We start from the raw sequence: 24136 nt of genomic DNA on the forward strand, positions 1-24136 counted from the left end.
CAGTATGGCGTGGACTAAGGACCCTCCCTGACTCGCTCACAACAACACCGCATTTTGACGTGATAATACGAGATCAATCGACACCCAACAGTTAGCAGGAACAGCATATAGTACGTGAATACATTTGTACAAAAGGTATACACAAACAATACACTATGTTACGTAATTTGTCTGTTCAACATGGCAGGCACACACACACACACACACCCACACACTCAAACCCAAACACACACACGCACACGCACACAAACGCACGCACACTCTCCCCTTTTTTAGAGATTGTACATCAGTTTCAGAGCCGTTGTGACCAGACTGCCTCTCACGTACTGCAGATAGAGTCATAGTGCTCGAGGACAGGAGAAACTATGTACAGGGTTTCATTCATAAAATATTGCACGTATTGGCCCATTGCATCTCACAGCAAGTGCTATGAAAACGCATCTAAATCTGTAACACAGAGTGATTGATATACATGTATATATATATATATATATATATATATATATATATATATATATATATATATATATATATGTATATGTATATGTATATATATATATATATATATATATGTATATATATATATATATATGTATATGTATATATATATGTATATGTATATACACACTGTCATATTATATAAATCTACATAGATAAGTCGGGATTGGCTTCATGCAATATTTTTATTTTTTTTATTTAACTATGCAACAAACAACTGACGATGCTAAAGGACTAGTATTGTTTTGGCACACATGTTTTTTTGCAGAACTAAAAGGCTTTCCGGATCGTAAAATGGGCAACAACCTTTATACTATCAGGGCTTCGGTTATCTTTAAAAGCACTACTGTTCAGGTATGATGTTCCTCTTTCAGGACGGAATTATTTTATAGCACAAACGTGACATTTTGCCATGCTAAATTGAAACAATTCCTATATATTCTTTATATATGGCTGTTTATTCCATGCCAGAGCTGATCCCTTGTTATGTTATACCTTGTAGTGTGCATTGGCATTTTTATTCAATGAAATGCTGGATTGTTGCCATGACGTGGAGCCGGTGATGTCTGTGTTCTCTGTAGATAAAACGTATGCTTGGCTTTTTGGCAGCATGCTCATTGCATCAAACTAAAACGGGTCCTAAGAGGCGAAGCACATCGAAGTAGCTGCTTTTAGGATTTACAGATATACTTATTAGAAAAATCACACTACAGACAGCGAAACGTAGAATAGTACATTGACGCTACACAAACGGGACTCTTTCTAAAAGTAAGCAGGACAAAGGGGATTTTACGGAGGCCCTGTTGGAGATGGAAAAGGCCACTTTTTTGTCCAAGGTAGACAACCTATTTCGATCACAGAGTTTCACTCATTTGTCACGTTATACTCTCACACACACACACACACCCACACACACACACACACACACACACACACACACGTACTGTACAGTCACACACTCACTAAACAAAAGAAAGCCGCTACATCCTTTAGTGCACTAAATCATAGATTTGGCAGCTTTAAGAGACAAAAACAATCCTATAAAAAGAAAATACGTACTGTACAAAAAATGAAAATCAAAGCACTCACTTACTCTATCTCTTATTTTATAATTATTCTAGGTCTTAAAGATCTTGAGGACTAACTGTACATCATGTCTGTGGACGTACTTGGTTTATGACCATACTAACTAGCTGAGGACTAAGAATACGGTGTCTCTACATTTTATTAATTGTGTAATGTCAACGACAGTTTGCAATATCCGTGTCTGTCTGTCTGGTTATTTGCTCTTGATATAAGGTGATGAAGATGACAGACGGCATTGTGTAATTCTACCACTAAACAGCGTTTGAACTGTAGTCCGGAGGAAGCGGCGCTAGCGGGAGTGATAAGGGAGAATACGGCTCTGCACACTCTACCACCTTCCCTTTGGCTTCCCTTTTGGCATCAGTCACTAACAGTTGCATCCGGGCTGCTGGAGGGGCGGAGCGCTGTCCGTGAGTTTGGCGGTGGGAGCTCCTGTGGTGACGGCCGGATCCGAGTCCAAGCTCTCGGACATCTTGTCGCAGATGAGGTCAACGAGACGCTCGAAGGTCTGCTTCACGTTGACGTTGTCCTTGGCGCTGGTCTCGAAGAATTCGAACCCTTGGAAAGAGGACAGAGGGAGAGAGAGAGAGATGACAAGAGGAGGAGACAAGGGGACCATTTTATTCTGAATATTTTGTGTTACATTCGTGGGAGAAGAAAAAGATGGAAGCAGCTCTTTGGTAGCAGAAGGATGATGTCATAAACAATCACAACAACAGCAATGACAATTGAAAAATAGTATAGAGGGTTGAATGCTGCTCCGAGACTTACCCAACTGTTCTGCCAGCAGCCTGCCGCTGTCCACTGAGACCACTCTCTCCTCCTCCATGTCGCACTTATTCCCAGCCAGCACCACCTGTGCATTATCCCACGAGTAGGTTTTTATCTGTGTTGACCTGCAGGTAATCAGAAACATTTTTTTAATTTAAAGCATCACAGTCAAATAACTATGCTATTGTTAAATTCTTTAATAACTCGTTAGGATGGGCTTCGTGCCCCTTTTTGCTCTGCAGAATTGGTGGCAGAGCGAAGGACGTGACGTAAAGTCGGTCATGAACAGCGATTGCATCACTATACTTGAATCACTGATAGCAGGTCATTTGGTTCTCTGGCTATTTGACATTGACGTCTGGACATTTTTTAATCCTTTCCTTTAGAATTAGTATTTATTTCCTGCTAACTTCTTATTGATTGTACGTGCTACACAGAGCCTGCTGGACACAGTCATATTTTCGGCGCTGAAATAGAACATGGGAAACACTGATTGGCTAAATGAAGGCCAATTATACAGAAGACACACGCCTTGCAAAAGTGGATTGATATTTGAGCTCTGTGTCTTACACCTTCAGGTCAAGAGAATGATAAACATCCTGATAAAAATGAATATTTTAGGAATTATACGGTAAATCTGAGAGGTGATTTGTCTCAACTGGCTTTCAGAAGGCGTTTACAGACGAAATATCTCCTCTGGTGTTGCAGCCGGACTGAAAGTAGGGCAACTAACACACTACGGGCTGAAATCACTACAGGAAAAGACAGTAAGAAAGGGAAGAAGAGAGAGAGAGAGAATAGCATGATGTCGTAACTCCTCCTCTCTCGCTGTCCAGTTTGGATCCGTTAGCGGTTCAGATGTGGGTCATTTTAAAACCAACTGCTGATAATATTGACACATCAGTGTTTGTATCAGGTCAAACAAAGCTGCTGCGTATGCAGGCTACAAAAGGTCTGTACGTCTGCCGGCGCTATAATGTGGCCGATGGAAAACCAAGGACAAAAGATAATTGCAAGGTAAACGCTCCGAGCCGGTCGCTGTAATAAAATGATTTGCGTAATCCACTCCGCATGATTTCTTCAAAGACCATTTGATGTCAGCGTGACAATATCTCCCTGTTTTGTCTCTGTCACTGGCAGGAAACGAGCACGTCACGAGCTTAATTCGGGCCGCCGTCGGAGAGGGAGCTGTTGCCATGGCAGCCTCTTTTTTTTTTTTTTTTTTTCCAACAACCTTGTCACAAGGAACAAGGGAAAGAGAGAGTGGAATCAAACCCTGTGGCACGGGAGGAAAAAGGAGCAACTCTGGTGATATGAAGGGTAAAGAAAAAGGTTGAGGTGCACAGTCTGGTACGTGCGCTCACAGGTAACTGTCCACGAGTGTCACTGCCACACTTGGCTCCATTTATTAGGGTGCCTTTCACAGACAGTGGTCAGACAGCCTCGGAGGAACAATAGGTGCGTCTGACTCCGACCTCAGTTCACAAAAAAAAAAAAACTGTTTTTCCTCAATGGCTTTGAATCTACTCTAACACAAATCAGGCTGTTAATGCGAAGCATTTAAAAAAACAAGCCGTGCCAATGATAGCGCATCGTCTCGGTCGCACATTCTTTCAAACGTTTCAGCCAAATTTGAAGAACACCAAATATGTGGGCGCTTCAAATTCAGCTGCTTTAACTGTGACAAGTGCTTCCTACAGCAGCTGTCAAGCGCTGCTAGCTAAGTGACAAGAGCCAAGCAGACACTGGCCTTAATAGCGATTGTCATAGTCCTACAATGCATGCAATCCATGAGGCAACTGCAAAAACACAGCATCTTTATCCAGTCTGCGTGAGTCACGTGGGCTTTATGAGAAATCACTATGATGACTCAGAAGCTCGCTCTGTGCTCCTAAGATCTCTGTGGTCTGGCAGACGGAGATAACTGCAGGACGGCAGCGTGTAAATAAGCTGTAAAATGGAGGGTCGAGGTATGGGGAGGAACACCTGAAAATGGAAATCCAACACACACTTATATCTGCTTTAGCGCTGATGAGGACGCGCTTGTTTCTAGAGCAAGAGTCCTAACCCAGAAACCCCGTTTCTGCAGCCAAATCAAAGTCCTATTATAGCCACCAATGCATCATCATAAGTGACATTTGGGCTCGGCTCAGAGTTGCTCGTCTGCCTGCAGACGCTTCCATGACTCATGAGTGGTGGAGAGCCATGACCTTGACAAGTTCCCTCTAGATCTTCACAAATGACGAACGAACATACCAAAGCTGTCAAATATGAGAGAGAGAATACTGTCATATATTGCGTGTAAAGGACTGATGGCGACAAATAGGAAGCCCTTTTTCCGCCATTGATTTGTTGCTCGTATTGATTCGGTACGACCCACACGAAGAGGTGGCACGAGAGATGACGCCCCCCCCCCCCCCCCCCCCCCGTCCCGCAAAGAAAAAGGAAGGATTTAGGCGACTCACCAGTCCTGCACAGCGCCGAAGGACTCCTCGTTGGTGATGTCGTACATTAGGATGAAGCCCATGGCCCCGCGGTAGTACGCCGTGGTGATGGTCCTGTAGCGCTCCTGGCCGGCTGTGTCCTGCACACACAGAGCAGGTTTGAGCATCGATGTGAGCCGTCTGACTGGTATTGAGGCTCAGCAACGTTGACGTGATGCTCCGCATCACAAATGCAAGTCCATAGCGGCAAATATGAAGCCATGCGCATTACTATTTCTATCTCCACATACTCAATGATTCTTCAGCTAATTTCTGTGATGTGTCTGTGATTCCATACGGCCACGTTTGTTGTTAGTGAGGCGGACGTAACCATTGTGCTAACTGCCTCACTGGATTCACATTGACAAGATGCCAGCTCAGCTCGTTGCATGCTTTGCATAGCAAAGGGGCTAAAAGTAGAGATCAAAATCATTTCAATTGGGAATGTGCTTGCTGTGCACGATGCGGCTGAACGAACGGCCCCAAGCGGGCGATTGATTACACAGCACGTCGAAGGAGTAGTACATCGTGCACAGATGGAAACAATGCCGAGAGCTGAGTCTCTTCCGCGGGTCCGTGAGGAGAGAGGTGAAGTCTGAGCTACGCAATATTTTCACAGAAATGTCAATTTGTTGTTTCATGAGACAAAATATAATACTAAAATCCCAACGATCCTCCTGTTTGCTCAGTATGTCTTTGTTCCACCTACAACGAACGTGTTTGCAGGCCTGCGTGACCCCTGATGGGCCCTCCTGGCTGCTCCACCTGGCTCTGGTTAAACAGAAGCTCGGCAGGCAGCGCTGGATGGTTTCTGTCAGCCGGCACGTGGCTGCAACAGCGTGCCGGTTATAGCCAGAGGACAGCTCTGACCTTCACCCACACACAGAGACGGAGCTCACAGCGGGCCCAGTGCACAGCTAGGACCATTTCTCGGTTTACAATAGCACCTAAAGAATGCACGTGGACGTGTGCATCTTTAATATCAGCAGCTGGTGTGGTGAACGGCATGAAAAGTAGAAAGAATATGTTTCAGGGTTACTACTCTTAATGATGCGCAAACTCATTAATGAAGCCGTAGGCACGAGTCATCTGAATGTTTTTTCCTTCCATGTCTGAGTTGTGAGGTTTGGACAATTCAGTAGCGCATTGATTCTCTTCAGAGTGCTCGACAATGCTCGACCTTTGCCTCTCCGGGGCTATTTCAGGGAGCTGCTTCGTTTGTTCTCGGTTAAAAGGACGGAGCTGGACAGGAAAAATAGTGCTGAGTCCCGTGAATCGGAGCTCCTCGAAAAGGCTTCACTCACCAGAAATCAATCCAAGAAGCTGACTCCTTCAGCTGAGAGGCGGTGAGCGGAGGCTGACACGCGCCAGAACTCGTCTTCATTCACTGAAGCCAGTTTTACGTTTTTTCATTAGGTCCGTCTCAGGAAACACTTAAGGATGTGCTTCATCCACTTACGCCAAATAGGACCACAGGGACGGCTCGGGTGCCTTATCATAGTTCCATCACTTCGCCGATTCACGGTGCCACCGCCACGATGACATCAGGCAATGGCTGTCACCTTAAATGGCCACTTGATGTAAGTCAGCTCGTTGCATTTATTGCCGTTTGTTTAATCATTGAATATGTATATCTTTACCTTTGTGATTTCATCTAGTTTTCACATCCCGCTAGCGAGCTTCTTTGTTTCTCTGTGTGATTAGCAAACATTATTTGAGGTGTCTAATTGTGGCAAAAGACAGTTAAGAGATCGGATATGCCATTTAGTGAAGCACACGGGAAAATAGTAAACAAAAATGGAACTTTTACATGTCTATCTCAGAGGAATTACCAGACAGTCTGCTACAACAGCTTTCCCAATTAAACAGACTCAGACATTCTGCAGTTTCCCACACATTCTGAGGAAGGTGTTGCTTCTGTGTTCCTCCTCGCCGCGCGCCAAACTAACACTTACTAGTCTTGTGTCGGTGATGTTGCGGCTTCCATCTGTCTCCGTACATCACGAATGGTCAAACACGCAATGCAGCCTCTACTCAAGCTACCTTCAATGAATTAAACACACAGCTGATGTGCCACATGTTTCCTAGAAGTAAAAAGCATAATGTACTTCTAGTTGTGTGCTGAGTCGCTGAAATTCAAACACTAGTAATAAAAAAGTGGCTTGTTGGGATGGGGGAAATATTACTATATGAGTGAAATGATTATGTATATTAATCTTTTATATCTAGTAATCCAATATAGTGAAATGAATGAAATTAGCCTGAAATATATTGGACTTATATGACATAATGCAAACAACTAAAGATGGCAAAGGAAGTGCGTACAAGCATATAAAACAAGCATGATCTGTCCTGCCACCAAATAACCCGGACTACATTGAATTAATGCTAAGAGGACTTTTTTGAAAGGCAAAGCAGCCATCACTCAGAACCTGCCTCAGACCTTGAAACCAATCGATCTACGGAGAAAGATGTGGGCAGCGGTTACAGACGCGACAGGAGTCACTCTGCATGAAAACAAAGATGCAGAGGATTTAGGGGGCGGGGCATCTCTGGAGAGACTCGGGTAGTCCTCCAGGAGACCATTGAGGACAACGGTAAACACATTTCTGGAACACAACTATGTTTAAACATTTAAATGCACAGAGGATTTAACTGAATGAATTCATACATGGTTGTATGACAACCACGAAACCAGGAACCGAAGAAAGCAGGAAAAACACTGTTACAGCGTGTTGTGTGTTCCTGGTTTCTAGAAACGCATTTTTTGGGTCTATGAATAAACATCATTCCATCCAATATTGATTTTATACAGAATAAGCTTTTAAATAAACAGGTGAACAATGATAAAGCATGTCCTGCAAATATGTAGGTCATCATCTTGTGTTAACCGGCATTGGCAAATATATCTTATCTTTGATAGCCAGATTTGAAGGTACAAAACATGTAACACGTAAAGATGTAAGTCTCGATGTACTCTCAATGTGTCATACCCAGATCTGCAGTTTGATCCTCTTGTCATTCTTGTAGACCGTCTTTACTTTGAAGTCAATGCCCACAGTGCTGACGAAGGCCGAAGTGAAGGCGTCGTCGGCGTAGCGGAAGAGGAATGACGTTTTGCCCACGCTGCTGTTGCCGATGATGAGCAGCTTGAACATGTAGTCAAAGTTTTGGTCCCCTCCCTCCCCCTTCCCTTTCGCATCCTGAGTGGCAGCCATCTGCAAACAACAACAACAACAACAACAAACACAAACAATAAGAGGTGCTGAAAAGAATAGAATTACAGCTTCACCTTGAGTTATTGTGAGCTGTGACCCATGGAGGATGTGAACCCAACTAACAGGAAACTAACAATGCGTTCTTTGGTTGAGTGATGGTGTTCAGTCCAGTGCCGCTGTAGCTGAACAGACCAGAGATCAAAGGGGACAGAAGGCTGTGTCAGGAAAACAGCATGACCAGCGCAGCAAGCTGTTGTATCGATGAGTATTAGATAACCGGCATTCGACAGAGCTGACTTTGTGTCCTCTTGAGCCAAATGATTCCATCAATGTAAGACAATTTGATCATTTACGTTATCACCTAATTAGCTCATCAGATACTGTATTTTATGTATGTACTCAAAAATACACCCATATTGTGAAATATATTTATTAGCCGCTGTGAGATCTGACTTTTCTCCACAAATACCACACCATTTAAATATCCTTCCATGTCAAAACGGATATGACCTACACTGTACAAAACACGTATACATGTTTCACCTCAACCACGCATCTGCACCGAGTATTTGCGCTGCGAGCTGTCAGCAGTCCGCCGGCAGAGAGGAGCCAACTAGAGCGCTGTCATGCTCCAAGGTGAATGTTTGAACAACTATATGTGCCAAACACAGATAAACAGCATCTCCTGATAGCCTATCCATTTTTTTTAAAAGAACTAAAAAAAAAACTAAACAGCACCGAGGTGATATTTTGCAGGGACGCCGCTCGGGAGACGTCCGAGCTCCGCACACACCACGATCCCAGCGGCCATCCGGTGTGTAATTACACGATGCGGGTAATGCAGGCAGCTGCACGCGAGCTAATGCGTGACCAAACATCTGGGGGATTCTTCTACACAACTATTAACAAATTAAAAAAAACCCACCGAGAACGCGTTGAGGGCATCGCGTGAACAAACCTGTTCGGAAGGCCTCGGCTCTATCTGTATCTGTCCCTGCGTTGCGGAACACGGTTTTCTGTGTGTGAGTCGTCGGTTCTCTTTCCCTCGTCCCTCGTCCTCTCTTTCAGCACCTGGGAGCTGTCCCCTCCGCCGCGGATACTGTGGCACGCGCCCGGAGCTGACGAGGCTGGCGCGCGCGAGATGAGCACGAGCAGAGAGGAAAGTGCGCGTCATGAGTTCTTTCTGACGTCACTTGCCCGAAAGGGGTTGAGAGGAGAGAGGGCGAGGGGGGGGGGGGGGGTTGTAGTTTATTTGATCTCGGCATCAGCGCAGAGAACCAGAGGGCTCCTCAATAAGCAGGCTTTCGACTGCATTACCCAGCATGCAGCGCGAAACAGCTGTCAGCGCCTATGCGATTTGCCGTGGAGGCGCTGGAAAAACGCTGTTTAGTTTGTTCCACGTTAAGCATCGGACGCTCCAAATTTTGCAAGCCGAAGACTTCAATTGAACTGCAATTGGAAACATTTGTACAGCGTGCCACTGCTCGGTTCACGTTATACATGTAAGATGGTTACCCCGTAGTCTGCTCTCTCTCTCTCTCTCTCTCTCTCTCTCTCTCTCTCTCTCTCTCTCAGCCTTACAATGAAATCATGCATCTCACCTTCCCGTACAAATCCATTTTGCGTCTGATATATAATTCACTCCAATAGCCTTTTATAAATCCGCAGCCGGGCGGTATATTTTTAGGCAATATATAATGGCCTCTCCTTTTGCGTCACTTCGCCCCCCCCCCCCCCCCCCCCCCTCCTTCTTCTCCTCCTCCTCCTCCTCCTCTCTGCTCATGCAGCCAGTTCCGCTCCGGGAGACCAAGCGGCTGAGCAAATAAGGGAGGCCTGAGCGGTGGATGAATGGATGAATATTAATATCGTGGGCCTCTTCAATGGGAGCAAGTGCAGAGTGAGGCTGCCGCGGAAGTGAAACAAATGGGCATCTTTGCAATTGTAATCACGTCGGCCTTCTTTTAGGCTTGTTACAGGCCCTGCATAATCAATTTGATTTTCAAATGATGAGTGTAAAAATCCCCGATCAACGTTATGAGGTGAGGACCAATAGGCTCAAACCAGCAATTATTCACTTGTGAGCTGTAGTTCTTCGATAAATACCTCCTAATACTATATGCCAGGAGCCCTTAAATCAGCCGGTGAACATATGATATGTATGGGTGTGTATGGATTCCTAGGGTGAGTATGGATTCATAGGGTGAGTATGAATTCATAGGGTGTGTATGTACTCATTGGGTGAGTATGGATTCATAGGGTGTGTATGGCTTCATAGGGTGAGTATGGCTTCATAGGGTGAGTATGGACTCATAGGGTGAGTATGAATTCATAGAGTGTGTATGTACTCATTGGGTGTGTATGGCTTCATAGGGTGAGTATGGCTTCATAGGGTGAGTATGGATTCATAGGGTGTGTATGGATTCATAGGGTGAGTATGGACTCATAGAGTGAGTATGGATTCATAGGGTGTGTATGGATTCATAGGGTGTGTATGGATTCAAAGAGTGAGTATGGATTCATAGGGTGAGTATGGACTCATAGGGTGAGTATGGACTCATAGGGTGTGTATGGATTCATAGGGTGTGTATGGATTCAAAGAGTGAGTATGGCTTCATAGGGTGAGTATGGATTCAAAGAGTGAGTATGGATTCATAGGGTGAGTATGGACTCATAGGGTGAGTATGGATTCATAGGGTGAGTATGGATTCAAAGAGTGAGTATGGATTCAAAGAGTGAGTATGGATTCATAGGGTGAGTATGGATTCATAGGGTGAGTATGGACTCATAGGGTGAGTATGGATTCATAGGGTGAGTATGGATTCATAGGGTGAGTATGGCTTCATAGGGTGAGTATGGCTTCATAGGGTGAGTATGGATTCAAAGAGTGAGTATGGATTCAAAGAGTGAGTATGGATTCATAGGGTGAGTATGGACTCATAGGGTGAGTATGGATTCATAGGGTGAGTATGGCTTCATAGGGTGAGTATGGATTCAAAGAGTGAGTATGGATTCAAAGAGTGAGTATGGATTCAGAGGGTGAGTATGGATTCAAAGAGTGAGTATGGATTCATAGGGTGAGTATGGACTCATAGGGTGAGTATGGACTCATAGGGTGTGCATGGCTTCATATATGAACCCATCCTACAGGACATGTATGGATCCATAGGGCGTACATGGATTCATCCTGCTGACTAACCCCCTCTGACTCAAGGATCTGTGTGTGCAGGCTGTTCAGTGCGCAGCAGAGGGGTCGGGTTCAGGTGGGCTGCACAAACACGTCTGTCTCCACAGATTGTGCACTGTAACTTTCCAATTGTGCCGAATATGTCCGCAACGTCCGTTTATGCGGCTCGGAAGTCGGTCAGTTACTCAATCGTTCCTTTGCTTTTTAATATTTCTGCGGCGATTTGTTACAAAGTCGTAAAAAACTTGGTAGGCGTGTTTTTGAAAGCTGCTTCTGAATCATAGTGATGGTTCTGCTCAGCTCTTCGGTTCTGTTCAAAGTTTTCTAAAAGGTTTTGCTGGGTGAAGAGGCCGCCGTGGCACCATCTGCTGTTGGATATGGTGCTCTGATGATAATTGCATCTTGGCAGCTCTATAGGCTCTGCGGTGAAGATTAGCTGGTGTATCTATTTACAACAGGAGACGGTGTAAGACTGTACTGTATAACTATTTGTGTCCTGCTACACTATCTTAATGTCACAGATTCTCAAATGAAAATCAGCAGCTTGAGATATCTAGATGGCAAACATTGTTTTCATCCAATAAATACATTATTGGCTTTAAAACTGCAGATTGGGTTCTTTTGAAGACCTTAATGCAGACGCCCACTCCAATAATTACATCAGCGCAAATGAACTTACTGGTGTTTTTTGGCCGCTTCAGCTGGTTTCACAGGGTTGGAGATCAACTCCCTTTTAGGGGCCTTTGCCAAGAGCTATGCCCTCTACAGGAGTGTCCTCCAGACAGGCGACCTTTGTCAAAAAATACTTCTAGAAGGTAAGACCTTAACCCGAAATGTTTGTTATCCACAAGCCGCATCAAAGTAAATCACCCTATTTTTGTTTTTCGTTGTTGGACGTCTGATTCGTCGGGCAGTGGTGGGTCTTCCTCGATGAAGAATTAATAGTGCATATGTACATACAGTAGCTAACATACATGTCAGTGGATCTTTAAGTGACTAATATTTTGCGATTGGTTTACAGATGGGGTTGCTGGGCTTCCTGATGATGCCTTAGTCACCGCTAGTCGTTGTCTTCTCCCCGAGTGGCCACCAAAATCTTCACCAGACCTTTTCTCATGACATCCGCTCGGATTCTCATTCCTGAGAAAAAATGCCCAAAACATTAAATCACCGTTGTTTTGGTTGTTGTTCGTTTTATGTCTTCCTCAACAACACTAAACACAAAGACAACACATGTTAGCATGTTGTCAGACCCACTTCAGGGAAATGTGCCAGTTGTGAGCTCTGAACAGGCGGCAGACTTTTTGAAAGATGTCTTCGAACATTGCAGGGATGAGATGGACTCTGACTAAGCCGGATGTCAAAATGATTTTCACATCATGTACGCCCTGCAGTATTTGTGTTTGCACAGCCAGTACAGACTGTGCCTTTGCCATTTTACGGTCAGTATCGTCATAAAAACACCATCATGCACCACTGCCTAGAATCCAGCTTAAAATCCGTCACTAAAAGCACTTCCACCACAATCATGATTTGATTTGATTGACATTTTGGGGCATCGTGCCATAGTGGTCTCTATAGTAGGCCCTACTGCTGATACAGTGGCACCCACAGTAACGATGTGTTATTTTAATAGTTCATAGGTCAAATACACCTGAAGCTGGAAGCTAACCCCCCCCCCCCCCCCCCCCTCCCATACCACTGCATGATGATGTCAGTTCCAATACAGTATCCACTTAGTATTTGGTGAAGTTCCAAATGCAGAACAGGTTTGTAACCGGAACTGCAACTAAAATGATATCCAGACTCTCCAGCTGAGGGTGCTAGTGCTCCAAAGTGAGTTTGCTTTAGAAACAGGTGAGCCTTGCTAGAATAAAGATAATGTCTGTCCTCGGCATGGTGTGTATTTCATCGACCAGACGCATCGGACTACTACTGCCTTGAATTCTATCTTGCACCACATGTGTGAAAGCCTCATTCACGTGCATGGGTCCCTCAAATGACGCAAGTAAGGTACAAAACGTGTTATCGTATTTGGCAGCTGGTGAAGAAATGATCATAGACAAGTTATGAAAAACTTAAATCCAAAGCAAGTTCTTCCAAATGTGATGAAAAAAATGATTTCCTGTCCTGTGCCATCACCAACACCAACGTACATGCAACATAGCCGATAGAAGGAAGACCTCCCGTTGTCGTGTCACGTCGTGACGTCAGAGAGAGGGCGGCAGACAGCCGGGTGGGGAGGGTGCCAGACTATAAAGACTCAGAGACGGGCTCCGGGCTGCATTCTGAGTGCGGGACGACACACCACCGCCAATGGAAGTACAGAGAAACATCGCGCCCCAGCAGACGAACAGCGGCAGCATGAGTGAATCCACGCACAGGTCGAGCGAACCTCGGCGGAAGAGAACGGATGAGCGCAGTGCGCCCTCGGAGATGTCCAGGATAATCACTGACCCGGCCACTGGGAAGTGCTACTGCCGTGGGAAAGTTTTGGGAAAGGTAGCGCAAGCATATCATATTTAGTTTTTTTTTTTTGGAGGGGTGGCAAATTTACCTTGTAACCTGCAGACGCAGAATGTTAATTAGAGTGATTTGTCCTCTTTCCAGGGAGGGTTTGCGAAATGCTACGAGATGACCGACCTCTCCACCAGCAAAGTTTACGCCGCCAAAATCATCCCGCATGCGCGCGTCTCCAAACCTCACCAACGAGAGAAGGTAAGCGCGCACTGCCTGTGCGCACTGGTGTATTTGGACAGCAGATGTTCACCAAATTTCCTTTACCTACAGTCGTGACAATTGTGTCCTTTCCTCTGCTAGATTGACCGAGAAATTGAACTGCACCGTGCACTGCACCACAAGCACATTGTGCATTTTTATCACCACTTTGAGGACAAGGAGAACATCTACATCCTGCTGGAATACTGCAGTAGAAAAGTAAGTGCATAGTTTGCCACATGCCTAAATCTCTGCACTGTACTTTTAAATGTTGATAACGCCTGCATTGCACCTCAAGATGCAGCACTCCGAATATCAAAGACACTTTAATTGCATTACACAGTGAATCTATTACTTTCGACGGTTGTATTTATCTCATCTGATCTGATCTTCAATCGCCTATTCGGGGTTTGGTCGAGCAGACGGTTTATTACATTAAGGATAATTCACTTTTTTTGATTTTTCTTCGGAGGAAAATATGTGTTTCTAGAATATTTAACCTTGAAAAAAGCCTTTCCTATAATCATTTCCCCTCTACATTTTGTCTCTTTGCAGTCTCTCGCCCATATCCTGAAGGCTCGCAAAGTGCTTACTGAGCCGGAAGTGCGTTATTATCTAAGACAGATTGTATCTGGACTGAAGTATCTGCATGAACAAGAGATCCTCCACAGAGACCTGAAACTAGGTAGGGAATTGTTACGCTGTGCACATTTTTTTCAAGGATGATATTTGATTTTCTCATACAAACCCACTTCTTCCTCTGCCGTCAGTTGTCTGAGGATCTCTGCATTATTCATCCTTTCATCCTTGCTTGAATATCAAGGGCTCATCATCAGATTCCCTTTCTCCCCGACAGGTAACTTCTTTGTGAGTGAGTCGATGGAGCTGAAGGTCGGGGACTTTGGTTTGGCTGCCAAGTTGGAGCCAGCGGGAAACCGGAGGAAGACGATCTGTGGAACACCCAACTACCTGTCCCCCGAGGTGCTCAACAAGCAGGGACACGGCTGCGAATCAGACATCTGGGCCCTAGGCTGTGTGATGTGAGTAGAGAATAACTGTAAATTCAACATTAAGGGCTTAAATGATTTAGTAAAGATCAAAATTATTATTGAATAATAGTCTGATAATAAATGATCAGCTAAAAATAAATATATCAAATTCTGTGGATTTGTCCATTCCAGTTTTGCTGTTACTACTCTTTAGTGATAGAACCCGGCTAACTATTGTCCTCCCTCCTCCTCCAGGTACACCATGCTGTTGGGAAGACCACCATTTGAAACCACCAACCTGAAGGAGACGTACAGGTGTATTAGAGAGGCGCGTTATTCCCTGCCCTCCTCCCTCTCACCGCCGTCTAAGCAGCTGATCACCAGCCTGCTGGCCAAGGTCCCAGAAGACAGGCCTAACCTGGACCACATTCTGAGGCACGACTTCTTCACCCAGGTTAGGCCCCATTCTCGCCTCCCTACCTATCAGTCTGTCTCACTAAATCTCACCCTGTAGGAGTAACAGTGACCCCCCTCCCATCCCACCACTGACCCACTTTCGTTCCCCACAGGGCTTCAGTCCCGAGCGTCTGCCGGCGAGCTGTTGCCATTCAGCGCCAGATTTCCACGTCTCGAGTCCCGCCAAGAGCTTCTTCAAGAAAGCTGCCGCTGCGCTCTTTGGGGGGAAGAGAGACAAGGTCAAATACTACGAGACTCTGAGTGAGTACTACTTCAACCACTCAGCACTTTAAACGTCACTTTTTCAGCATAATTATGTTTCACTTTCCACAAGTGCGGTGGCCATTAGTTGCATTATTTAATCTATTTCATTAGACGGCTTCAAGCTTAATTCACATTTTCCTCTTCTGATGTCAGTGTTTATAGCTGCAGGCTAAGGGGTCATGCTCTGATGAGTTGCATGTGGTCATTGCCTTTGATAGATAAATTAACCAAAGAAGAAGAGGAGATCTACAAACTGCAGCACGACCTGGAGAGAACCGTCATCAGCCAACAGCAGAGCAAAAAGGCTTCCGAGGTGAGAGATTAAATGAATATTCAACTCAAAAACCGGATATTTTCCAAGAGTGTAGGTGATGTTGCAGGCACATTACCCATACGGCCATTTAAAGGCATGTTGAGGAGAATCCAATGAGTCACTCTGATACAGCACAAAAACTTCATAACAGCACAATTTCAAAGCAAAATAAAAGCACTTGCTTTTCGGTCCATAAAGCCATCGACATTCCATCCGCGCGTGACTACAGTCAGGAACGATGATCCAAACTCTGAGATTCTAACCTATGCCGTCACTGTTTCTCACCTCCAGACCGGAAGTCCACTTCCGCCATCTGCAGAGAGCCCCGTTGTCCTGGCAACGCAGAGCCAGTCCCCGACGACGCAAGACACCATCCGTCTCATCGTCCGGGGGAGTCTGGGGAGTTGCAGCAGCAGCAGCGAATGTAAGCTCACCAGCCTGGTTTTAGTCGGACACACACGGCCATCAGTTGATGTTCAATCATACCCCTTTAGTTTTAACCACACACAAGAAGTTAGATTTAACAGCCGTAGCACACAAGTAAATTCTTGTGCTGTAACGTAACATCAAACTGAGCGACCCCCTGTTTTCGTCCCTATAGGCCTGGAAGACAGCACGACGGGGAGTGTTGCTGAGACCGTTGCAAGCGTGTTGAGGGGATGCCTGGAGAATATGCCCAAAGGTGAGTCCACATGTCGAAGTTATTCTCAAAGACATAACGTATACACATTGTGGATGCAGATGATTCCACACATCGGAAGCTCGCTAAACAGCTAAAGTTATTTTTCTTGCACATGTCGGTCAAAGCACTATGAAAGAACATGTCGATGCATGTTTTTTTTTTTTTTCAAGACGCACTCCCTGATTTTGTCGACACACCCTCCTTTTCCTTGTAATTGTAATCAAGTCCTCCTCCTCTGTGTTCTCACCTTGCAGCCGACGACATTCCTCAGGGCTCCAGCACCTGCAGTCTTCAATGGGTGACTAAGTGGGTGGACTACTCCAACAAGTACGGCTTTGGCTACCAATTGTGTGATTATACCGTGGGAGTCCTCTTCAACAACGGCACTCACATGAGCCTCCTGCCAGACAGAAAGTACGCACCATTCTTATGCTTTCACCACACCGCACCTTCACTTTGACAGTTATTAGACACGTAACACAAAGGATATGACTTGTTTAAGCATGCTGAAGTACCTGGAATATGTTTAGTACATCATCTTATCTTTTTTGGAAAGTAAAGAAAACACATCAATCCCCTTTAATGTTTTCAAGCAAGAGCAATATTTTCAGTCAACAATGTCAACGGATTTTGAATTCCGAATGCTCCATGTAAGTAGTGTTTATCTGAGTGGTTGTGTAACTCTGTGTTTGTCTCCGTCTCTTCAGGACCATCCATTACTATGCAGAGTTGGGCCAGCGCTCTGTCTTCCCCACTTGCGAAGTTCCTGAACATTTTGTGGGCCAGGTGACTGTGCTCAAGTACTTTTCCCACTACATGGAGGAGAACCTCATGGACGTAAGTAAAACTCTATTCACCCACGCCTGTAATCTGTAATCTATATCTCTCTATCGCTATTATTTGTCTTTCCAACCCCTGAAGCATTAGAGATGGTATCTTTCATGTTGCAGCCCGTCTAATCCTGCGTCCTCTTTTCTTATTCAGGGCGGGGACCTGGGTAGTATGACGGATGCACACATGCCCAGACTCTACCTCCTGCAGTGGCTCAAGTCCGACCGCGCCCTCATGATGCTCTTTAACGACGGCACTTTCCAGGTAAACACACAGACGATATCACAGGATGCTGGGCATGCTCGAAGCAGCACCTTATGGTGCGGTGCAAAACACAGATCAACAGAGGAGAAGGCTTAGACCACAAATCAAATAAGCAAAAGGGAAGTTGCAATGTTTATTTTGCCCTACATTGGTGGACAATGAACTAATATGTAACATTTGTTTTTTCCTACAAAGATCAACTTTTACCACGACCACACCAAGATTATCCTGTGTTGCCAGAGGGATGAGTACATGCTGACGTACATCAACGAGGACCGCGTCTCCAAAACGTTCAAACTCAGCTCCCTGCTGACGTCCGGATGCCCCACCGACCTGCGCGAACGCATGGTGTACTCCCTCAACATGCTCCTGCAGAGGTGCAGCTAAACGTACGCTGACGTGCTCGGGGGCCGGCTATACACAAAGAACAGTCCGCGCATCGCGCTACTGCGGTGCTGCAGCGGCACCAGAAGTGTGCTGGCAAGGACAAGTTTGAGGATGGACCTGTGAAAAGTTCATTAACATTCCTTCACTGTTGCACCTTCATGACTCAGCAGAGGTGCAGGGGGGGGGGTGAAAAAAAATAATAACACGCTCTGTGGAGTGGGGAAATGAAATGTAGCACAACAGTGGAAGGCAAAGGGCTGATTTGTATGTTGGATGTTGGAGGAGAGGAAAGACGGACGACGTTGGAGCTAGTCTGTTGGTACGAATGTGAACTCCAGCTGTTTGAGGGGAAGAGAGGGGTGTTTGGGACGCAAAGACGGACGCTGGGCTGGAACCAGCTTAAAGATGTGTTGCATAGTTGATGCAGTTTTATAAAGGCAATCCATGAACTGATGCTCTGAATGTAACCAGAGCTAGACTGTGGAACATTGTAAATGATGTACAGTGTATGTTACCGCCATTTCAGTGGTGCTTTGTGTGTGTGTGTGTGTGTGTGTGTGTGTGTGTGTGCGCGTGTGTGTGGGAGGGTTGTAACATCACACTAGGTCTTAAAACTGTGATTTTTTTCGTCTCAATGACGGGCGGACTCTCATTGAGATGGGAACCAGTGGGATGATGAGAGGAAGAGCATTACATTTTTAAAAAACATTACCAGGGATATTTGAACTATTCCTTAAGAGCCATTATCACTTGGTAGAACGTGTCCTAAATAACTTATTGTGTAAAAAAGAAAAAGGTGCGGTATTTATTTATTTAATAATAAAGAGCATTTTCTTTAAAAAAAAAAAAAGACACTCTTGAGTACTTCTTTTTGTATGTACCCATATTTGTTTTCGGCACTACTGAAGATGTTGGATGTCTGGTCTTATTTTCTGAGTGTGTCCTTAAAATAGATGCTTGTTATTTTCTTTCTTCTTTTTATGTGCATTTCAATAAACATAAAAACGAACGGTGATTTAGATAAAATAAGTCATATCTGTGGGCTGCCCGAGGCAAAGCAAGTATTTTCCCTTAAAACAACAGGAAATGGGCACACGGAGAGAGACTTGTTTACAATGAAGTTGTTTATACCATCGGTTCACACCCATGTCTTTGCAGAGTTTTCTTCTGCACGGATAAATGGAGGACGGCAAGGATGACCTTGCTTTACACAAACAGGCACTTGCTACTTTGCATACAAACAAGGGTCCTTATCAGCAGATGGGCCGGCTGAGGTGGTTCAACCCGGGAGGAAAGACAGCGTAATAGTGCCGTGCGGCTGGAAGGACGGGCAGACTTAACACAACCGCTTCACGACTGTCGTACTACGTCGGTGATTGCATCAGAGCTTTGGAGCCTAAAATCATTCTTAGTCATCCTTTCACGTTCACTGACTGTAACCATGGAAACTAAGCCACTTAACAAGTTCTGGAGAGTCGGAAATCAATTAGAGCGGGCAAGGTTTCTCCTTAAAGTCACGCTCATGTTCTGACACAGTTTTGCCACTGATGAGCTTTTCTGCTGCACACATTTTGTTGTCAAGATGAGTATTTGATCCGGCTGCAGTCTTTCCCCCGAGGTTAACTTCGGGGGGGGGGGGGGGTTAGTCAGGGTTAGTCAGTTCACTTGTGGTCCTATTATTATTTTTTAATTACACACTTTTTCAGGGGGCGGGGGGGGGTCATTTCAGTGTGGGGGTGAGGGGCGCCCCCCTGTTATCATGGTAGGGGAAACACTGGGTTGCCTGTTGAACACCCCTCCTCTTCCGCGCTTATGTAACTGTGGAAGTTGAACATGGATGCTTGAGTCATCCCTTCAGATGTTCGCTCAGAATATCTGTGCTCTTCAGAGTTTAATAATGAATGCCTCATGCATAAACACCCCCACACTGACAGAACAGGAAGTAGCCTACAATAAGAAAGAGTATACATTATTCATGACAAAACCTCCAGGTCTGTGTGTTTGTTCCGACAGTAATGGCCTCTGGTTGCTTCAGTCAGACATAAATAGATTTTGTTGGTCACGTGAAGGTTTCTGGCCCCCCCGGGGGACATTTTTACCCCTAGTCCTAACTTCTGAAGTGGAGTGCAGCATCTCCATCAGATGGATGCAATGGGATAAGGGGAATTAGTAACAGCCTGCTGCCTCTTTCCAAGCAAGCGAGAGTAACAGTGTCTCAGAGGTTATGTGAGGAAAACCAATGTTAGTCCAGCGCAGATTCGGCTCCTGTCATGATAACTGTGAGCAAAAAGTCAGATCAAGTCAGGACTTCTTCTTTTGATTTATTAGCTGATCAGCTCTTCTTCTAATAGGTGTAGATGAGCTAATTTTAAAACCCTGTTGAGTTCAAACAGCTGATGCAGGTTTACTTGCTTTTCTTAGTGTCGCTGTCACATTATACCGATGCCAGTTTTCAGTACCACCAACACATAGCTGCGCTCCTTGGTAATGTCACGCTGACAGTCGGAAAAGTCATGTAGGCCCAGCTGTGGAACAAGTCTAAGCTGGAGCTGGAGTATCATAAAGTTGTCTGCTGTGAGTCAGTTCGGCGCTAGAAGTGATAGGAGGCACATTCTGCCCGAGAAACAAAAACATGCTTGGATTTGTGCACACACTGGAAGGCATTGGGGGATTAGAGGGCCTTTGCATATCAAATGTCAGCACTCCTCCTCCTACTATGTGGACCGAAACGGATATACTATAGGGGGAGCTGGGATGACTGTATCTGTGCACATTCTTCGCTGTAATCTACAGTATCGATTGGAGAAATGAGCAATGCACAGTTGTCAAGCTTGCATTACCAGCGGGAAAAAAACTCAGATACTGTCTCACCCAGGAAAAAAGGTGTCCAGAGTTTGAGCAAGTACGTCGGAAGGTTTGTGTCGGTGTTTGCTTCTCCACTTTGCTTCCTTTCAGACACTCTGTTCACTGAGTCACCGTGTATGACGCTGTGCACGGCGAATTTTCCTAAGTAGTGTTCTGTTCACTTTCTGTAATTTCCTTCAATCAGCTCTCTTGAAGTTAAGGTTTTTTCGGTGAAAATAGAACCTTTGTATATTCCTACAATAGCTGTTTTATATTGTATTCATAAATGAACATTGAATACTGAATACTCTGCAGTCAACAAATCATCCAAACAGTAAAGAAGACATAAACACAGTGAGGGCCTTCTGGTTCAAAAAAGAAAAGGCAACCTCTCTGCATTTGTTCATCACAAGTTAAATGTTTATTTTTGACCATTTAGGATATTTGTATGTAGCATATTAAGCCATGCTGTAGTTTAGGACATATGCATCCATAACATCCTTTGTAAGCAGGACAGACTGTGTTAAGCACAGTCTGTCTCGGACGCCGCCTCCATCACATCGCCGCTGGATTGTGGCCACAGCTGTTTCTGCGCTGTAGATGAGCATCACCGTCTGAAATATCAAATGTCACGTGTCCTTCCACTGCAACAGCACCCTCCTCTGTGATGTCAGCAGAGAATGTGACTTCATGGAAAAAGGGTAACGACCTGCTGACGTCTTCAATTAAAAACACCACAAGGTTGTTTGTGGGCAGACAAAGATAAGGTTAGAAGACGGGAATATGAGAAAAACGTTGAGTTTTTTCCCCATAAACAGAAGATATGCCAATGCACGCTCTATTTTTCATTACTATGAAGTATTAATAAATATTATTATTATTAATACTTTTCCAGATATACTGATTTTATATCTCCAGTCCTTCCTCACTGTTCCAAAAGACTATAGCTAGTAGGATAAGAACAACATGCCACAACATCTCATCTGCTGATTATTGGTGATTCTGCTACGGATATACTTTGGGCAAGTATCTAACATTTTTGGATCACATGACAAATCACTCTTTTTCAAAATTCAAAGTCAGGATTTTTGAGAGATGAGGAAAAATTCCTCAGCTTTGGCATTTGACTTGAATCATAATGAATCTAGCTGTGAATGGCAGATACTCAATTGGGATCCTTGTATTTTGTGGGACTGCTATTTTTTCCATATATGTATTGGAATATGGACCCTTGTGGACAAAGAATAGATGTTGTATGATACGAATTTCTTCAGACTTGTGCTTGGTAAAAAGCTCAAGCAAATCTGCCTCTCAGTAAGAAGAGAGGAATAAGAGTCACAGATCAATACAAAATCACAGAAGAAAGAAAACATCAGCAAAACCTGTCCTCCGTAGATTTGGCTTTTGGGATTTTAATTCCTGTGGAAACCAAACCAAAATTCTTACATCGTCAACATTACCATCGTAATTCCACCGTTGCATTCCAGACATGCCAACAAATGAAAAGTTGCGAGAGACTTTTGGAAATTCCCTCACTCGTACTCAAATTCTCCTTTAACTTGTCTGAGAATAAGCTGCTTATAAAGGACAATCATGCTCTATTCGTTGCAGTTTGTCTCTCTGTAAGACTTTTTTAAACGTGGTATAAAAAGTTCAGACTTGTACCAGCACCGAAACACCAACTAGCCTGTTAAAGGCACGTGATTCAAAAGCTTTGAAAGTTGAGCCGTGTTGGTGTTCTGAATGTGGGAAGCGAGGCATTTAGCGAAGATCTTTGAAGTGTGGCAAGTGTTTAAAGACAGCTCTGCCTTGTAGAGGGAGGAAACTCCAGAGGCTTCAAAGCAGCGTTTCAATCCCGTGACTCACTGAGATAGAAGGACTAAGCAAATCCTACACGCACACACACACACACACACACACACACACACACACACACACACACACACACACACACACACACACACACACACCTCCCTCTAGATTTAGGCGGGGTTGCGTTGCTCAATGGGTAAATAGCCAAATGTTAATTATCTTTTATCCTTGCTACAGTCAACCACCACTTTGAGATGAAGAAGTAGGTTTCATGTAGCTATAATGCAATGTGCAAATACCTATTAATTATTTCAACGTCAATGCTAACGGGTTTGTTGATACAAGGTTATGACATGATTCCATGTAACAGCTTCCACAAGGTCCCAGCATGCCCGCACACTTTAAAAACCCCACATGATCCACCCTCCTGGGTGTCAGTAGCTCTGACTGAAGTAGAAAAAGCCCTTTTGTTCAATTATTCCTTATAAATTCCTTGTTCGTTAATCATAAATCTTTGACTAGCATAAAGTTGTTGTAATTGAGAGGTCTCTGACACAACCCCTCCACCGTGGTCCTTTCCCCGAGCCCACAGCTACGACGCCTTGCTCCTGTAAATGCCAAAAGTAATGCTGTCCGCCCAGCATGACCTGGACATATGCAGGAGCGGACGAATGATGTCAGCTGGAGGAAGATGAATCTCCGTGCACAAACTTTGATGACGGTTCATAGTGCTGGCATTCTGCTAGAACATTCTGTATCGGTAAGAAAAAAGAGAAACACTCATCACGCAGCTGTAACTGCTTCGAGACTGAATGAAATATCCTCTTCCAGACAGTCAACATACTGCTGCTCTCATTGTGTGTCTGGGTGCTCTCATTCATAAAAAAAAAAAAAAAGAAAGGAAAAAGGCTGAAATGCCAGGACAAAGAGGAACGGGGACAGTGTGGCATGAGGTTAGGCGGGTGTTCTGACGGCACCGCCTCCCGTAGTGCATCGTCAGTCTGCACTCGCTCTGCCGTGGAGCTGAGTGGGAGACACGCTACTGTTTCCATGGCAACTGACATCCTCATTATCATCGGCCGCACGGTTAACACCTAGCTGCGATTTATTTTTCCGTTTGTCCTTTTTTATTTGTGATCATGTAATTTCATGAACTAGAGTTTATGAATGCACAAGACACAATGGTCTTCCGTCTCCTACGCCATTTGAATTATTCAGCCGCTGTTGATGCAAAAGAGCTTGCTGGCAGGCATGAAAACAACATTTAAAAAGTGCAGAGTGCACCATAAGCTGTTTCTGTCTGAAGAATAGCTTGATTTAAGACGGTCCCACCTCC

At 44.7% G+C, this 24136-nt stretch overlaps 2 protein-coding genes across 3 annotated transcripts; one reads left to right on the forward strand and one right to left on the reverse strand.

Moving 5' to 3' along the window:
• Positions 1 to 680: 680 nt before the first annotated feature.
• Positions 681 to 9832, reverse strand: rab3c (RAB3C, member RAS oncogene family). Of its 2 annotated transcripts, none has more exons than XM_040194915.2 (5): positions 9658 to 9832; positions 7832 to 8056; positions 4821 to 4939; positions 2356 to 2480; positions 681 to 2142 (listed from the first exon to the last, which is right to left on the reverse strand). In XM_040194915.2, exons 1-5 carry the CDS (start codon positions 9673 to 9675, stop codon positions 1952 to 1954), a joined length of 678 nt encoding a protein of 225 aa, XP_040050849.1. In that variant the 5' UTR covers positions 9676 to 9832; the 3' UTR covers positions 681 to 1951. The 2 variants fall into 2 exon arrangements, with proteins under 2 accessions (XP_040050849.1, XP_040050850.2); XM_040194916.2 differs by lacking the exon at positions 9658 to 9832 and adding an exon at positions 9015 to 9243.
• Positions 9833 to 13466: 3634 nt separating this feature from the next.
• plk2b (polo-like kinase 2b (Drosophila)) lies at positions 13467 to 18994 on the forward strand. The gene is made up of 14 exons (XM_040196193.2): positions 13467 to 13742; positions 13851 to 13958; positions 14061 to 14177; positions 14514 to 14643; positions 14815 to 14998; positions 15203 to 15401; positions 15517 to 15664; positions 15886 to 15980; positions 16272 to 16404; positions 16582 to 16662; positions 16917 to 17076; positions 17370 to 17499; positions 17647 to 17757; positions 17953 to 18994. The coding sequence occupies exons 1-14, from the start codon at positions 13557 to 13559 to the stop codon at positions 18142 to 18144; spliced, it is 1974 nt and encodes a 657-aa protein (XP_040052127.1). The 5' UTR covers positions 13467 to 13556; the 3' UTR covers positions 18145 to 18994.
• Positions 18995 to 24136: the final 5142 nt, after the last annotated feature.

This window comes from Gasterosteus aculeatus, chromosome 13 (genome assembly GCF_964276395.1).
Source record: "Gasterosteus aculeatus chromosome 13, fGasAcu3.hap1.1, whole genome shotgun sequence".
Classification (NCBI taxonomy): domain Eukaryota; kingdom Metazoa; phylum Chordata; class Actinopteri; order Perciformes; family Gasterosteidae; genus Gasterosteus; species Gasterosteus aculeatus.

What these genes read in the sequence shown, in the direction of transcription:
- rab3c (XM_040194916.2), bottom strand. Translation starts at nt 9,230, where the DNA reads ATGACGCGCACTTTCCTCTCTGCTCGTGCTCATCTCGCGCGCGCCAGC. An exon ending in AGCCGAGGCCTTCCGAACAG is followed by an intron (nt 8,057 to 9,014) that starts GTTTGTTCACGC and finishes TGTTGTTTGCAG; the next exon opens with ATGGCTGCCACTCAGGATGC. An exon ending in TTCGGCGCTGTGCAGGACTG is followed by an intron (nt 2,481 to 4,820) that starts GTGAGTCGCCTA and finishes GATTACCTGCAG; the next exon opens with GTCAACACAGATAAAAACCT.
- plk2b (XM_040196193.2), top strand. Translation starts at nt 13,557, where the DNA reads ATGGAAGTACAGAGAAACATCGCGCCCCAGCAGACGAACAGCGGCAGC. An exon ending in TGGAATACTGCAGTAGAAAA is followed by an intron (nt 14,178 to 14,513) that starts GTAAGTGCATAG and finishes GTCTCTTTGCAG; the next exon opens with TCTCTCGCCCATATCCTGAA. An exon ending in TTGCAGCAGCAGCAGCGAAT is followed by an intron (nt 16,405 to 16,581) that starts GTAAGCTCACCA and finishes TCGTCCCTATAG; the next exon opens with GCCTGGAAGACAGCACGACG.